The 17,356-nt window shown below is 40.8% G+C and overlaps 1 protein-coding gene across 3 annotated transcripts in view; it reads left to right on the plus strand.

The window, feature by feature from the left end:
* Positions 1 to 17,356, plus strand: part of TRABD2A (TraB domain containing 2A) — a 116,564-nt gene that overhangs the window by 28,992 nt on the left and 70,216 nt on the right. For all 3 annotated transcript variants that reach the window (XM_068271291.1, XM_068271292.1, XM_068271293.1), the window contains exon 2: positions 6,450 to 7,010. In XM_068271291.1, coding sequence (XP_068127392.1) covers positions 6,450 to 7,010 — 561 coding nt within the window. The remainder of the gene's footprint in view (positions 1 to 6,449; positions 7,011 to 17,356) is intronic.

Raw genomic sequence — 17,356 nt, forward strand, 5'->3', positions numbered from 1 at the left:
TGATTCTGAATTTTAATCGTTACTGCATGCTGCGTTTTTGTTTTGATAGGATCCAGGGCAAATCAAAATCGCAAATCGGAATCGTAAATTGGAATCGCAAATCAGATTTGCAGTGTGCAGGGGGCCTTACACTGTACTGCAGCACCTCACTGTGAACAGGGCATGATGGTTGCCAAAGCCACATCTCTCAGGAGATCAGTAAACAGGAGACTGCCTGTGTGGGGGACACCTTTACTCACACTAGTATACTTGTTATAACTTGGCCAGCTAGCACTACTGTATATTGGTGCCAGCGTGGAGCTCTATAGGTATACCTGTCTTCCATCTAAAGATAATCTTAATTTAGTGTAGAAACATAGGGGAGCCTGAATATACTTTTAGTTTTTTCTTAAAGTGGACCTGAACTCAGGACCTCCTCTCTGCTCTAAAAAATAAGCAACAGCATAAAAACCTTTAAAGAAAAAATATTTCTGTGTTACAGCTTACAGAACTCTTGCATTATATCTGCAATGTGTCTACTTCCTGCTTTCATAGAAGCAGAGAAAGGGTTAACATCCTCTGTCTACATATTAGCTGTGTCTGCCGAGGACTGACAAATTTCTGTGCTGACACAGCTGAGAGATCGAATTACACATGATTATTTGAAGTTAAGGGGGAATGAGACAGGGTATTCTCTCTAAAAACACAGAGTGCATTTCTCTCTATTTTCCTTGTGTCCTGAGCAAGAGTTCAGGTCCACTTTAACACTTAAAGTCCTGGGAGCTCTGATATGCAAGTTTTGATGCTAGACTTGAGAAAATAATTTTCCATATCAGAGCACCTTAGCTTTATGGACTTTTAGTCAGCAATGTTTATAATGAAAACGTTAAGGTAAAATTCCATTTTGCAAGAAAAAAAACAGCCCCTTCTGTTACTGCAAGCATACATAAAAAGCATTGTTCCACATTGCTTACCTTGTTTTGGAACTGAGCAAAGGGTACCCATACATGTGTAAAGGTAAGGTTAAATGAAGATGTATCTTTGCAAAATCAGCTACACAGAAATGTTTGTACAAACATCACTGCACATGTTACTGGATCCAATTGTTATGTTTTTTTTTATGGGTGGGTGGGTGGGGGGGGGGGGGGTTTGGGGTAGACAGCAATCTAGTGTCTGTACAAGGCTTTACTGGTTGTGCAGTGTCCGGTCATTAGCAGCGGGGGGGGGGGGGGGGGGTTGCTTTGACCATAATCTGTTGTTGGACTCTATGGAGATGAAGAGGGAGTGCACATATCTGCTTATGCTGCCTGTGCTGTGTTTCTGCACTCTGTGAGTTTGCCTGACACAATTACTGGTCTGGACTTAATAGTGGTCAATGACCCCATTACAAACATAATTTCACGCCCAATATTCACGCTTTAACTTCTATCTCGGACATATAACTGACATTACAGAATGATTTTTTTTTATGTAAGATTTGGCTTTTTTTTTGGCCATGCAGTTTTTCAGATACATATAGTAGAGATGTAGTGATATGTGATACTGTCTATCATATTTATCAATATTACATCAGAATTTAGGCAAAAAGGGGCAACCAGTTTTGTAGAAATTGGTTCTGTAGTAAAAATTCTGTAACAGCAAGCATCCATTTTTCCACGCAGAACCAGTCATTTGGGGAATAATGAAGTTGCGCAACTTTCCCTCTGGGTGGGACCATTTGAATATGTATGTGCAAAAGGATTGGCCATCAGTGTGCTGGTTGACTAGAATTCTTTCCTTTTTTGTGGTGGTTAGGCAGTGGCGTGTGTACCTCTGATGGTTCACCCTTTTGAAATATAAAGGTTCTTCATATAAGGCAGGGATGTCAAACCGGTCCTACGAGGGCCGAGATCCTCACACATTTTTGATATAGCTCAAATTAATTGATGGTACTGAATCAGGAAAGGTGTGGTCCATCAGGTAGAACACATTCCTTTTTTTCTCAGTCCATCCTAAACACTGGCATAGATCTGGACCTCCAGGCCTGGAGATTGACACCTGTGATATAAGGTATTAAAGACTTGGGACTACTGTCATACTTGTGATATCAGCGTTTTTGTTATGAGGCTCAAATCTGCACCTCTCTAGCTTATTGCAAGTTTAACAGCTTCGGGCCAGATGGCAGTGAATGGTCGGAATTTTTGTGATCATCCCAAACTGCATGACCCTCCATGTAAAAACAAAAAAACATAGAAAATTATAATAATTATTATTATACCTGCTTTAATTTACAAGAGGCCTAGACACTATTTAGGCACTATTTTTATTGTTGTGTTAAAGGTTAACAATGATATAACAGCAAATCTAAAAGTCCCCTACCCCCCACCTTATAACATCTAACATGTCCCTTGGTATAACAGAGACTCCAACCCACCAGTATAATCACTGTCACCTAATTATGACAAGTTTGGAGTACAGTAACAGAGCATTAGTTTCCATTTTATGTATCACAAGTAGCGTACCCTTGTGTATCATGTTTTTCTTTGTAGTTGAGCCATTTGTATTGATTTATGAATTAGTTGAATTCAATGTGAAGTAGAGGGCATAGGATCTTTTGACCACTTGAGAAGGATTGCTTTCCCAGAATAGAAACAGAGGATTTTGAATAACAGCAGGAGGTTAGAACTAAGTGAAGTATCTGCATCTACTCCCAATAACACAGTGTTTGAGTCAGTCACTACTCAGTCTTCTACTATGTTTAACAGGGCACTACCTACTTGTTCCAAGCATCAGAATATGAGTGGACACTTCAAAGTAAATAATAGTATGATCTGATTCAGACTAGTTTTTGTTGTGTTTAGTGGCCCTGTAAATATAATTTTCAGTTAAAGGAGATTATCTTTTGCCAGTACCAGACCAGCATTAAAACATTCCAAAGTTTCTGATCACTCTTCTTCTGTCAAGCCTATAATATCCGCAGACTATCGCCTGTAAGCTTTGTCTAGTCATTGTGAAATATGTGGGAGCAATTCTGCTACACTTCTAACAGATGTATGGCTAGATACTGATGAATAAGGATGCCTTCTAAATTCTAAATGCTTGTTTCTAGAAACTGCGGCAACCTGCATGGCATGTGCATTTCTAGGAATGGAAAATATATGCTATTAGGTAAACTACATTTCTGTTTTAATTAGTCATGTATTAACAGTTTCCCATTAGGGGGTATGTGTTTTATTTTTTTATTTCCATGCCCAGTCCAGATTTGAGGGTCATATACCGTTAGCAGATGCATGAGGTTATGGTTACTCCATAGTGGTGTGAAAAGTAATATAGTATGTGCTTTATGGGCTCTTTTTTTTCTTTTTTGATATATCTCAGACCCTGAATAATGTTTTTATGATTTGTAATAGTACCCCCTTTATACGTAGCCAAAGGTCTCCCCCTCCTGCTCAGTATAGATGTCAGTTTGCTTCCAGAGCAAAGGGGATAAGCAAGTCCATGTTCGTTTAGAACAGTCTCTCTACTCTCTAACACCTTATTCTACCACCTTCAGTCTTGATTACACCCTGTATTGACACTGAAACAGCTCTCATATAAGTTGTCATTGATCTCCTGACTGCAAAAATGAAAGTCCGTTTCACCTTATTCAACTTACTTGAGTTTTCTTTGGCCTGTGACATGGTTGATCATGCTTGATTGCTCCAGACTCCCTTATCTCTAAGCATTAAAAGCTCATTCTTCTTGAACCTCAAGCTATCTGTTGGAGTATTCTTTTAGACTCTCCTGCTATATATTTTTTTTAAATTTGCCGATAAAAAACAAAGTTCTATAGTGTATAGCCAGCTTAACTCTGATCCATGCCTACTGTATGTTGGGTTACTTCAAGGTTCTGTTCTTAGACCTCTTCTTTTCTTTATCTACATACATAAGGTGTGCCTGTCACATTCTCTAACTTAACATGAGTGTAATTCACCTTCTTAAAACAGAAGATATTTGCGATAATTCAGCTTCATTTAAGCAACTGTGTTTTCCGACAATGTATTACTCCTTGACATAAGTAAAACAGAAATCAAGGTGTTTCCACCAGCTCATTTGTTCAGCTGCCTCTTATCAATTGTTTTTGGCGGTTCTCTGAGCCCTCTTCTGTTTTAGCCATAACACACTTCCACAGCCCTATATTGTGAAGGTCAGGCGTCCTATAAGGTAGGGTCTTCCATACTCATACCTTTACTATCACGCCATTGATTGAAACATCTCACTCTATTTTCCCTTTGAAATTAACTGATGGGCTAGTAGAGTGTAACATATTTCTGCTACATGCAAATGTGGACCATTAAACATTTTGGAAATGGATTGTTCTCATTAGTTTAATTGTGCTGTCATCTAGATTAGGAATTATGTGGGGGAGAAAAAACAGTCAAAACTTAGATAAGAGTTATGCATACATACTGAAAATGTAAAAGGGTTAACAGAGCTTGAAAGCCAGTGTATAATGTATACATATTTTAAAAGTGTGAACTATAGTTTTGCATTGTAATAAAAAAAAAAAAAACACCTGGCATTCTTTTTGTAGTTGTCTGCGACTCATTTTTTGCATTCTCTGTGACTCATTTTGAGCATCAAATTGCATCTCATTGTGTAAGAATGAAGTCTATTCAAGTTTATTGGGTCAAAGAACAGATTAAGCTGGCCATACACTAGGCCGATTCCCGCCAGATCGACAGCAGATTTGATCACTGGGATCGAATCTGCTGTCACATCGTTCCCGCAACACGCCGAATTTCGATCCATTTCGTCCGATCCCGTCGATCGCTCCATGCGGAAAATTACCGTCGATCGCCCGCGGGTAGGGAGCGCGTCGCTAGCGGTGCTCGAGTACCCGACGACCGACGCAATAGAGCCCGCATACATTATCTGCTCCGTTGGCACGACTGCCCCCGGTCACCGCTGCTCCGTCTCCGCGCTGGTCTGGTCTCCGGGTCCGGCATGCTTCACTTCTTCTAGCCCGGCAGGAAGTTTAAACAGTAGAGGGCGCTCTACTGTTTAAACTTCCTGCCGGGCAGGAAGAAGCAAAGCATGCCAGACCTGGAGACCAGAACGGAGACGGAGCAGCGGTGACCGGGGGCAGTCGCGCTGGCGGAGCAGGTAATGTATGCGGCGGGGGCGGGCGGAGCGGCGGCAGCAGCACCACCACAACAGATTGTGAACGGTTTCAGGCTGAAATCGGTTCACAATCTGTTTGCAGTAAAGGTAGCCATACAATCCCTCTCTGATCAGATTCGATCAGAGAGGGATCTATCTGTTGGTCGAATCTGATGGCAAATCGACCAGTGTATGGCTACCTTTATGCTGTGTGTGGTGTGCACAACCCCTTCTCTCAGTAAGCTACTGGGCACCAGTCATGGTTTTTGCTTTCAATCAAGGGGCGAGATATTATCTTACTCACTCAATGGTCAGTGAGTCATGTGACCTGTTACAGCTAATCAGAAACTGGCAACCGGAGCAAAAGCACTGCTGCACATTGTAGTGGTGAATGATTATTACATAAAATGTTGACCTTTTGTAAGTCACATAAAGTTATTCTAGTAATGTGCAGAGATGTGAGGCAAAGTGTAAAGTGGCTATCTATCACTGCTATATATACAAGGGTCCTAAGCAACCTAAAAACAAATAATAAGTGTAAAGCATATATTTAAGCACTTCAGGAACACTCCTGTAAAATCCTACCTAATAAAAACTAAGTGTCGCTGCGTCCAGCAGTTTTGTCCCTGTGTCCCAGGATTTTTGTTACTGCGCATGTGCGCAGTAACGGACAGCTGGGACCAGGGAGCTGGAAGGGCGAGCGAGGTGGGCGGGAGCGAGGTGGGTGGGTGTGGGTGCGCGCTCGGCGGTTGCGTGCACAGCATGCGCGCGCACTGGCGGCGGCGGCCGTAGACCTAGAGCCCGTTTTTAAACGGGCTGGGTCTACTAGTTACTCAATAAAGCATTTGTGCAGAAACAGCAATTAATAAGCATTGATAGAGACATTATAGACATGCCTAATTTGACAAACATTTTAGTGATTATTTAATGACCTTGATCTATAAAGCTGACCGAGCTTTCTCTCAAAGCTGAACCTTCACCTAACCTTCAATACTAGATCGTGAGTTGTCACGTTTGTTTTTGAAATAAATGAAATAGAAGCAGAGTTCAAAGACTTAAAAAAAGAACACTAGATGAAGCCAGCTAATTCAGAATAATCAGGGATTTGGCATTCTCTTCCAATGCGCACATGCTAATCATGAAGACCTCGTTTTATTGCATTTATATTGTAGTGATTGCATTCAACTTGTTGAGATTTTTGTATATACAGTACATTAACATACGTGATGTGATGGTATGTCTGCATAAATGGCTCTCTGTTTCCTCACGATTATGATAATGTGAAACAGAAAGGTTAATCATAAATGTCTTTTAATTTACGTGATCTTTGTTTTTCTTTCTTTCTTCAGCAAAGCCAATTGAACTCTTTTCTTTGGACCATCAAACGAGATCCTCCTTCATACTTCTTTGGCACTATTCATGTCCCATATACCAGAGTGTGGGATTTTATTCCAGAAAACTCAAAGAAAGCTTTCCAGCAGAGCAATATTGTGTATTTTGAGCTTGATTTGACGGACCCCTTCACAATTTCTGCTCTCACCAGTTGCCAAATGTTGCCTCAGGGTGAGAATCTACAAAGTGTTCTTCCAAGGGACATTTACCGCAGACTAAAGCGCCATTTGGAATACGTTAAACTCATGATGCCCTCATGGATGACTCCAGATCAAAAAGGGAAAGGGCTTTATGCTGACTACTTATTCAATGCAATAGCAGGCAACTGGGAAAGAAAGAAACCAGTGTGGGTGATGCTGATGGTAAATTCTTTGACAGAGATTGATATAAGATCAAGGGGAGTGCCAGTCCTGGATTTATATCTTGCCCAGGAAGCTGAGCGTCTAAAAAAGAGGACTGGAGCAGTGGAGAAAGTAGAGGAACAGTGTCATCCACTTAATGGACTAAACTTCTCGCAGGTAAGACAGGGGATATGCCACACTGTGACGTATACAGAAAAAAATACCAAGTTAAAATGGAAACCCAGACTATGGGTCTGTTTTTCACTACACGTGGTGCAATGGCTGCACCCAATCGCATTGAAACTGCATCCAGTGTTTGTCAATGGGACTGTTTCCATTGACGCGATCTTCCTGTCACGACAGGATGCGGTGTGGCAGAATTTATGGATTGCATACTGCAGTTTCCTGCAGTCCGTATGTGGGTCCCTTAGGGATAGTAATAAGTGACATTGCAGCGCAACCAGAAGTAGGTACATCTGTATGCAGTGCAGTGTGGCGATTGCTCCGCCAGTGGCCAGTGGAAGCAGGCCCTAAATGCGGCCAGTGGAAGCCGGCCCTAAATGTTCTTTCTTTTGTTTTAGGAGAGATTTAGGACCTCAGTCAGATTTTTGCTGTTTTTTTTGTTGAGATTTCCCTGGGCTTTCTCTACCAGGGCCAAAATATATGAACATGAAGCTATGCCGAAGCAGCTCCAATGTGCTTCCTTGTTCCTGCTATGCATCTGCATACCTCCTAGGTCCATCCAACGTGTTTCATCAGGATATGACTTGCCAGAGTTCCTGACAGAAATGTGTCAGGTTGATCTAGGAGTTATAAGCATTACCTTACTTGGATTATATTGCGGCACATCCCATCTGGAGTGTTTTGTACATGGCAGTGTATATGATGTATATCCAGTCTCAGGCACTATGTGCGGTTTATTCTGATTGCATTTCAGGGTGATCCCATGGTACTCTTGTTTGCTTTCTATCAATAGTCCAAACTGGAGAGGATAGGGTCTTGTACAATTGTGTGTCGTAAAGAACTGGTGATTCTTTTGGAGGTAGTGAACCCTTGACATTGTATATCTGTTCCAGTGGAGCGCAGTTTTTGACTTGTAATTTTGTTGCTTTCAAGTAATATCACTGCTGGCATCTGATCTAAAATCGAGTGATTCAACATAACAGACTAGGGAAACAATCCATACAAGGAAATTATTGATCATTTTTCTATCTACTACATTGTGATTATTGTATGGCCAGCTTCAAGCTGTCCACAAAGGTAAGATATCAGTGCTCCAGTCTGATCATTTTTATCAGTGAAGATCTCACATGGGTGGATGTAGCAGGTACCTCAACAAGACAAATGATCGTGGGATAACAATTCATCAGCCAATTTTTAAACCTGTTCTTATTACTGTTATTTCCCATTGATATATGCAGTACTCTGAATGTTAGCAGTTCAAATCCCCCCTGCCCTTTACTCCCTCTTCACATGCTAAGCCATGTATTTTTATGAGCCATTTAGCTTGCCAGACTAGCCTCTGGGCACACACATCATGTTTGGGTAGCTTCACTACCTCACATCCAAAAGTACCCGTTTATTTTGCCTGTTCATGACAAAAGGTCAGAGAATTGTTCAAGGTCAGGGCATCTTCTACTCCAAACTTGATTGCCGTTCTGAATGGTGCTTTCTTGGATATCTTTTATACACTGATAAGCTAAAAACAGTAAAACCCCTGTCTAATATTGTGTAGGTCCTGTTTATAATGATACATGTACAGCACACACCCTCTGAGGGTTGGGTTATCTGGTACCAAGTTGTTAGCAGCAGTTCCTTTGAGTGCCTCAAGTTGTGAGGTGGAAGATCCATGGTTCAGTGTACTTTTCCAGCACATGACACATATGCTTGATTGGACTGAGATCTGTGGCATTAAAAGGCCAAAGAAAATGTGATTCGCAAGGCCAGACCACCTTCTGTGGTTCTTGTTCAAGATCTATGGCAAACTGTATTGCTATATAATCTTCTTTTAATGCTGATGTCCATTGTGAGCTCTTTAGTCTCTGGCTATGCAGCACCTTACCCCATGCTCTCATGTCCAGCATTCAGCTTTTCAGCAATTTTGCTACTGTAGCTTTGCTGTGGGACTGGGCCAGAAGGAATAGCCTCATTATGACAACTGTGAATAAATATACATGGCAAAAGAAATAGCTGAATTGGTTACTGCTGATTTTCAAATATTTTTAGAAATTCAGTTCTTGTTATTGCCAAATTCAAAAATCAAGACTTTAACTGAAATATTACAAGTAGGCATTATCAAGGAGCCCACTAACCACACAGTTAGTGTACAGTCTGCTGTACATGGGAGAGGAGGGCCGCTGTATATGAGAGAGGGGGGCTGCTGTACATAGGAGAGGAGGACTGCTGTATATGAGAGAGGGTGACTGATGTACATAAGAGAGGAGGGCTGCTGTATATGAGAGAGGGGGGCTGCTGAACATGGGAGAGGAGGACTGCTTTATATATGAGAGAGGGGGACTGCTGTACATGGGAGAGGAGGACTGTTGTATACGAGGGAGGGGGATTACTGTACATAGGAGAGAAGGGTTTCTGTATATGAGAGAGGGGGGCTGCTGTACATAGGAGAGGAGGACTGCTGTATATGAGAGAGGGTGACTGATGTACATAAGAGAGGAGGACCGCTGTATATGAGAGAGGGGGGCTGCTGTACATGGGAGAGGAAGGCTGCTGTATATGAGAGAGGGGGACTGCTGTACATGGGAGAGGAGGACTGTTGTATACATGAGAGAGGGGGACTGCTGTACATGGGAGAGGAGGACTGTTGTATATGAGTGAGGGGGATTACTGTACATAGGAGACAAGGGTTTCTGTATATGAGAGAGGGTGACTGCTATACATAGGAGAGGAGGACTGCTGTATATGAGAGAGGTGGGCTGCTGTACATGGGAGAGGAAGGCTGCTGTATATGAAAGAGGGGGCTGCTGAACATGGGAGAGGAGGACTGCTGTACAGTATATATGAGAGAGGGGGACTGCTGTACATGGGAGAGGAGGACTGTTGTATATGAGGGAGGGGGATTACTGTACATAGGAGAGAAGGGTTTCTGTATATGAGAGAGGGTGACTGCTGTACTCAGAAGAGGAGGACTGCTGTATAGGGGGGGGGGGGGGGGGGCTGCTGTATATGGGTGAGGAGGACTGCTGTATGTGAGACAGGGAGACTGTTGTACATGGGAGAGGAGGACTGCTGTATTTGATTGAGAGGAACTGTTATGCATGGGGGGGGGGCTATTGTACATTAAATTGGAACTACTGTATATGAAAGGGATGGTTTGTGTATTGTGTTCAACCACAAAATATGGTACAACACTAGCCTGCACCATATATAGTGCATCCAGAAAGTATTCACAACGCATCACTTTTTACACATGTTACAGCCTCATTCCAAAATGGAATCAAATTCATTTTTTCCTCAAAATTCTATACAAAAAAGCCCATAATGACAACGTAAAAAAAAAAAAAGTCTTGAGGTTTTGGCAAATGTATGAAAAATGTAAAAAAAATTGAGGAAGCATACGTATATAAATATTTACAGCCTTTGCAGTGAAGCCTAAAATTGAGCTCAGGCGCATCCTGTTTCCCCTGATCATCCTTGAAATGTTTCTGCAGCTTAATTGGAATCCACTTGTGGTAAATTCAGTTGATTGTACATGATTTGGAAAGGTCTGTCTATATAAAGTCCCACAGTTGACAGTTCATGCCAGAGCACAAACCAAGCATGAAGTCAAAGGAATTGTCAGTATATTTTCTCGAGGCACAAATCTGGGGAAGGTTACAGAAACATTTCTGCTGCTTTGAGGGTCCCAAAGAGCATAGTGGCCTCCATCATCCGTAATTGGAAGAAGTTCTAAACCACCAGGACCCTTCCTAGAGGTGGGCGGCCATCTAAAGACACATGACAGCAAACCTGGAGTTTGCCAAAAGGTACCTGAAAAACTCTCAGATCATGAGGAACAAAATTCCTTTGTCATGTTTGGAGTAAACTAGGTAGCGCTCATCACCAGGCCAATACCATCCCTACAGTGAAGCATGGTGGTGGCAACATCATGCTGTAAGGAGGTTCTTTAGAGGCAGGGACTGGGAGACTACTCAGGATAAAGGGAAAGACGACTGCAGCAATGTACAGAGACATGATTTACCTATGTACAATTTTAGGAGCACAATTGTTTATACAGAATGGTATAGGTAGAAAAAACGTTTTATTTTTTATTATATATATATATATATACATTTACATTTATTATTATATACAGAATGGAAAATGTAGTGGGGTGGGGATCTACCATGAAGTCCTTCGCAATCTACCGGTAGATCACGATCTACCTAATGCTAGGCATACACCGTTAGATAGTTCTTATCAATCGAGCCGCTGATGGCTCGATTGATAAGATCCAACCTGTCCAATCACCGCAGCAGATTGATACCACGCTCGATCCACGGTGACGAGCGGGAAGCCATCCGCTCTCACGCGTGGACGAACGGTGACGCACTGGCTCGATACCGGCGCATAAACGAAGCATGTATGCCCAGCATAATGTGCATCCCCGTCCTAGATCAGTGTTTCTCAACATTTTATCGGTATGTACCCCTTTTAGAACCCTGTACTCGCCAAGTACCCCCTAGCATAGTAAACATTATAACAAGTACCCGTTGACAAATATATATTTAAATGTAGTACACTATAATTAGTTCTAAACTATTTCCAAGCATTTACTATTGCTTTTAATTAGTTAAAACACTAACTTGGTGTTGTTTTAATAAGATTTATCATTTTCTGCAACTCTAAATTTGTTATTCTTGGTTAAGTATATCAAGCCCGAGTACCCCCTGGAACCATCAGAAGTACCCCCTGGGGTACGCGTACCACACGTTGAGAACCTAGGTCCTAGATGACCCAGAAGGCTCTTGAACTCAGACTGGGGTGACAGTAATCTTTCAGCAGGACAACTACTCTAAGCACACAGCCAATATATCAAAGGATTGGCTCCAGGAAAATTCAGTGAATGTCCTTAAATGACATAGCCGGAGCTCAGACTTTAATCCAATTGAACAACAACAGATTTTAAAATGGCTGTGCACTGATGCTTCCTATCCAACCTGACTGAGCTTCAGAGGTGCTGCACAGAGGAAGGGGCAAAACTGGCCAAGGATAGCTGTGGCAAGCTTGTGGCAGCATATTCAAAAAGACTTGAGGCTGTAATTGCTGCCAAAGGTACATTGACAAAGTATTCTGCAAAGGCTGTGAATACTTATGTATATGTGATTTCTCTCTCTTTTTTTTTTTTTATATAAATTTGTCAAAACCTCAAGTAAACTTTTTTCATGTTGTAATTATGGGGTGTTGTGTGTAGAATTCTGAGGGAAAAAAATAATTTAATCCATTTTGGAATAAAGCTGTAACATAACGAAATGTGGAAAAAGTGATACACTGTGAATACTTTCTGGATGCACTGTATGTAGCCTAGGGGAGTAAAAGTATAAATACAACCCTAATTAAACTAATTTTTTGCTTGAGACTTTCTGTGAAGATAACCTCTTATTATGCATTGTTATTAAATTATGTGTTGATTTTTATTGCAGCATTTTTTTAGGCCTACTTTGTTTTATGGATTTGATCATTTGGTAAATGTATTAGTTCTAAGTACACTTCAGCATTACATTTACTAAAGAATCCTTAGATTATATTGCAGAATAGATGTAACTGTGTTTTCTTCATTTTTCATGGGTTTACTTAATTGAATCACCTGTTTCCACAGTGTTATCAGTGGTGGGCTAAGCACAGCCATCAGTTATGTAGAGATCCTAGTGTGACAGTTTGCCTAGAAGATTAAATATCCCTGATCCCCGATACCTTATCTACAAAAGGATGGTGTCACCACCTACCTCTGCACATTATCACTGGGCAGAAAGATCCACAAGACTCCTGGTGAATAGTGACAGCTGTAAAAATATTTGACTCAGCAAGGAACCTAGAAGAGCTCATCAATGGAACAGATAGGGCTGGACATTTGTGGGAAGAATAACATGGATCTCAGGCGGATGACTGAAAGCCACATACTGTACAAAATCTCTATTCAGTTTCCAAAAATCTTCTTGCTGGGTGGACTTCTCAGTAATTAGGCACTGTAGGACTGAGAGACTAAACAAACAGAAGCTCAGGGAAATGATAAAAGTGTTTGGAGCAGCAGTCTTCCTACTCATTTGAAACGCAAAGCCTGATAAAAGGTTAAACTTTTTTTCTCTAAACACAAATACATCATTTTTATTGTTCATGTGAAATAAAATGACTCTTGTCAGAATTAAAATTTTATTGTAAATGTGTCAGTAGGGCTTATGAATACATAGAGGTAACCTGTCTGATTTTTGTCATGTACTACCAGGTGGATGTACTTACAAATGAACAGCTATCACTTCAAGGTCTAATCTATATTCAGAGGAAAATGAATAGTACATATATTTGGGGTCTCTAGTCTGTAGCAGTCACTAACTAATTAAATTGCTTGGGAAGAACATGATACAATAAAAAATAAACAAATGGATTGGATTGCATTAGAGTCTGCTAACTGTCTATAGCAGGGGTCAGGAACCTTTGTGGCTGAGAGAGCCATGAACACCACATATTTTAAAATATAATTCCCTGAGAGCCATTCAATATGTTTCAAACTAAATATAAGTACAATTGGAGCGGCCGTTAGTTTTGGAGGGAGCGCAAGTCATTTAGTAGTGCATGCTACAGTAGTAGCGTGCCTACTTTGGAAAATTTTACTCACGCTGCCACACTAAGCTGCGCTTCTTGAGCGGCGCTGCTTAGTGAATCAACCTCTACTGATTTGTCTGTGAGCCAGATGCAGCCATCAAAAGAGCCACATCTGGCTCCCGAGCCATAGGTTCCCTATCCCTGGCAATATAGGAATGTAGAATTTCAAAAGTTTTATTTGATAACTTAGCTTTCTATTAACAAGATGTTTGCAATAGACCATTGTCACCAGAAATGATCAGTAATAGCGAATATTTCTGCGCATGGTACTAGAACAGGGACTGCACTTGTAAAAAATTGAAGGTGATATCGCATAGAATCGCTGCCCCGGTAAACAATTGAAAACGATCAGTTGTGCCACACTAATGGTGGAACTCCCGCTAGCCAATTCAATCAGATTAATGGAATAAATCGGTTTTTCGTATTGATCAGGTTAGCAGGAATTCAGCTGTTAATAGGCATGACCAATCTTCTCCGACCAATTACCGCACTTATCAGAAATGATCGATCGGCCACTGAATTGTACTATTAATGGGCACCTTATGGGTGCATACACACATCTGCTTTTTAATGGCAAATGATTGGCCAATTTGAACACTTCCATGAAGTATAAGAGCTTACCTAAATGACCTGTGCATAGTATTCAAACTCTTTTGGCCCTCATAAAGGTTATTATGCTGTTGTGTATCTTTTAGAGCAGAGAGGACATTCTGAGTTCAGGTCCGTATTAACCACTTAAAGACAACTGGACAGATATATTTGTCCAGTGTAGTTGTGGAGAGTGCACCACCAGTTTGTTACTAAATGAGACACGTGGTATAATTTCAAACGTTATGAGTTGTAGAATACATTTTGGTGTGTCTTAAAACTTGGACCCACGTCACATAAAAAGGTAGGTAGGGACAAACTCAATCCAACATGAAAAAGTCATTTTCAAAATTATGATCAGACTTGGGAAAGTCTTAGCAAAACTAAAAGAGACATATGTGGTAACATTTTAACCAAGATAAGTAGTAGAATAGAGTTTAGAAAGTTTTAGGGTTGAAGCCCATGTCTTGTGTATTCTTTTTAGTCACAAAACTAAATCAAAAGCAATTCAATTTTCGCAAATTCTCTACTGGAATAAAAGACTTGTAAAATGAAAATAAAGTGACAGAATATAAAAGAAAATACATATATTGTTACCTTAGGAACTTGGCTTTTTAGATATGAATGCCATGAGGGTATATTACTAATATTTTTGCAAATAAGGTTTTGTAATCATCTATAGTGTACAACAGGAGCAAAAAAACACAAAACAGAAAAAAAGACACCTTCATTTCCAAATACAATGTTGTCACCATACATTGTACTTGGAACATCATCTAAATGTTGTAATAAGCAGGATGGATAAGCAAATAAAATTTGAGGGTTTTAATTTATAATTAGCACTATTTATTGTAAAGCTATAATGTATGTAAATGGAGAACTCGTGTGGTTATTTTTTTCAATTTTTCCCCTCATTTTCCCTTTAAAATGCATAGAAACTAAGGTAATTACTAAACAAAATTTTCACACACTAAAGCCTAATTTGTCCTGAAAAAAACAATATGTAGATTTTTTAGGTGCGATAAGTAGTAATAAAGTTATTGGCAAATGAATGGGAGCAGCGCTGATAAGTGAAAATTGCTCTTGTCCTGAAGTGGTTAAGGAACTGCCTAAAGTATTAATTTAGGAACTGCCTAAAGTAATCATTCAATATATTCATTCAGTTTACCTTTCTTTACCTTTCTACTTCATAGATTTGGTAAGATTGGAAAAAAATATTAGATCATTAGTGGCCACCATTTAATCCTTGTACATACTTTCAATTATGATTGGCCAATCACTGACCCATTTTACCACCTCCATAGTATACAAAATCTGATGACCCTCATATTACATGGACACAGAGGAGCAAAGGGATGGACGGAGGAACTGGAAGGCTTTCTACCATTTAAAACCTTCCCTCTTCTTAGAGAAGTATGAAGCCTGGACTCACACCATTTGGAATACATCAAAACATAAAACATATATTAAGAAGGGTACATTTCTGTTAGCTGGGTGCAACCGCTAGGTGGCGCTAATTACTATCCCCCCCCCCCCGCAGGCCGCCATGGATAGTAGGGAAAGATAGCGATCGCTGAGGTGGCGGTAATTACTATTCCCCCTCCAGACCGCCATGGATAGTAGGGAAATATGTAACTCTGTTGCCAGCGATCGCTGGAGTTGCATCTTTCCCTACTATCCATGGCGGCCTGGAGGGGGAATAGTAATTAACGCCACCTAGCGGTTGCGCCCGGCTAACGGAAAAGTACCTTAAGAAGCAATACAAACTATCCGCTGTCGCTTTTTATATACCACCTATCCTTCACCTGGCACGCCAACCTGCTAATTCCGCTGTGTGGATAATGTCAATAATTTGACATCTCAAATGTGCAGTCTAATATCGGTTTATCATTGCAATTGTGAGTAGATGTACCCTACAAACCATGCAGTGAGTGTGCAGCCAGAGAAATGTGAGTGAAATCCCTGTATATTATAATGGGACATATCACATAGGCACTATGAGGTAGAATTTTCTTAGCCACCCTTTTAAAAATACATTGAGTGAAGCTTTATTGCTAGCTGTCAGCTGTCGCTCAGGTTACTATTAAGTGAATGGGAATGCCTGCCAGACACTTAAAAACGCTTATATGGCAGGTGTTTAGAAAGTGAAGGTTTTCTTCTTATGACTGATATATCCTTAGAATTTGGGAGTCTAAACAAGTGCTAGGAAGAGTGATAAAAACTCATTCCAATGCCAAGAAATACACTAAAAAATGCTTGGCATATTTTTTATGGCATTTGACTTGAATGTTTGTTTGCTGAAGCCCTAATGAGGCACGCAGGGTACATACACTGGTCCTTTGGGCTGTTTCCATTTAAAATGTGTGGCAAGTTTCTGTTGGATTCAGTGACCATTACATGTAAGGCGGCTGTAGCACCTGTTTATCCTACAGCCCACATTGATGGACATTCAACTGTTCTTTGTGCTTGTCTCCTAGACAACTGGCATACACAGTATGTGCAGTTCAGTGGAGAGGTAAGGAAACATGAGGGGGGAGCTGAATGCATGTGCTGGTTTTCTGTAGGGAGAAAAATAGAAATTGGACATCTGCTGACAGATTCTTCCCACTGACAGTGTGGTCATGCAGATACAGATCTATAGACCTTAGGTCATCTAACCTGGCTAAATAGTTGAATGAGATATTTTCACCCTATGTCTATTGGTTCATGCAAGAAAACCAGTGTAATGAGTGCTGTTTCCCAAGCATTGATAAGATGGTTGTGAGGCAACTAATCAAGGCATTTAGCCACTCCCACCATTAGGTACATGTAATAACCATGTATGGAAATTTTTTGTGCATGGTAAAACCAAATTTTCTTTTCGTGCCCCGGATGTGCCTGATCGTAGAATATTGATAAGGTTACGAATATTCTACTATCGCCGGATGAATTTGATAGTGGAATAACGGTAATGCTACTAACATTCTAGTTGACCTATCGTAACCTAGCTCTCAAATTAAAGGCGCGTACACACGCCATACTGCCGCCAACGACGGGTCTGTCAAACCCTCCCGCTGGGCGGACGTTCAGCCGACAGTAGCACATGTGTATGCGGCAGACTGATAAGGCTGTTTCTGAAC

The sequence above is a fragment of the Hyperolius riggenbachi genome, chromosome 1 (assembly GCF_040937935.1).
Source record: "Hyperolius riggenbachi isolate aHypRig1 chromosome 1, aHypRig1.pri, whole genome shotgun sequence".
NCBI lineage: Eukaryota > Metazoa > Chordata > Amphibia > Anura > Hyperoliidae > Hyperolius > Hyperolius riggenbachi.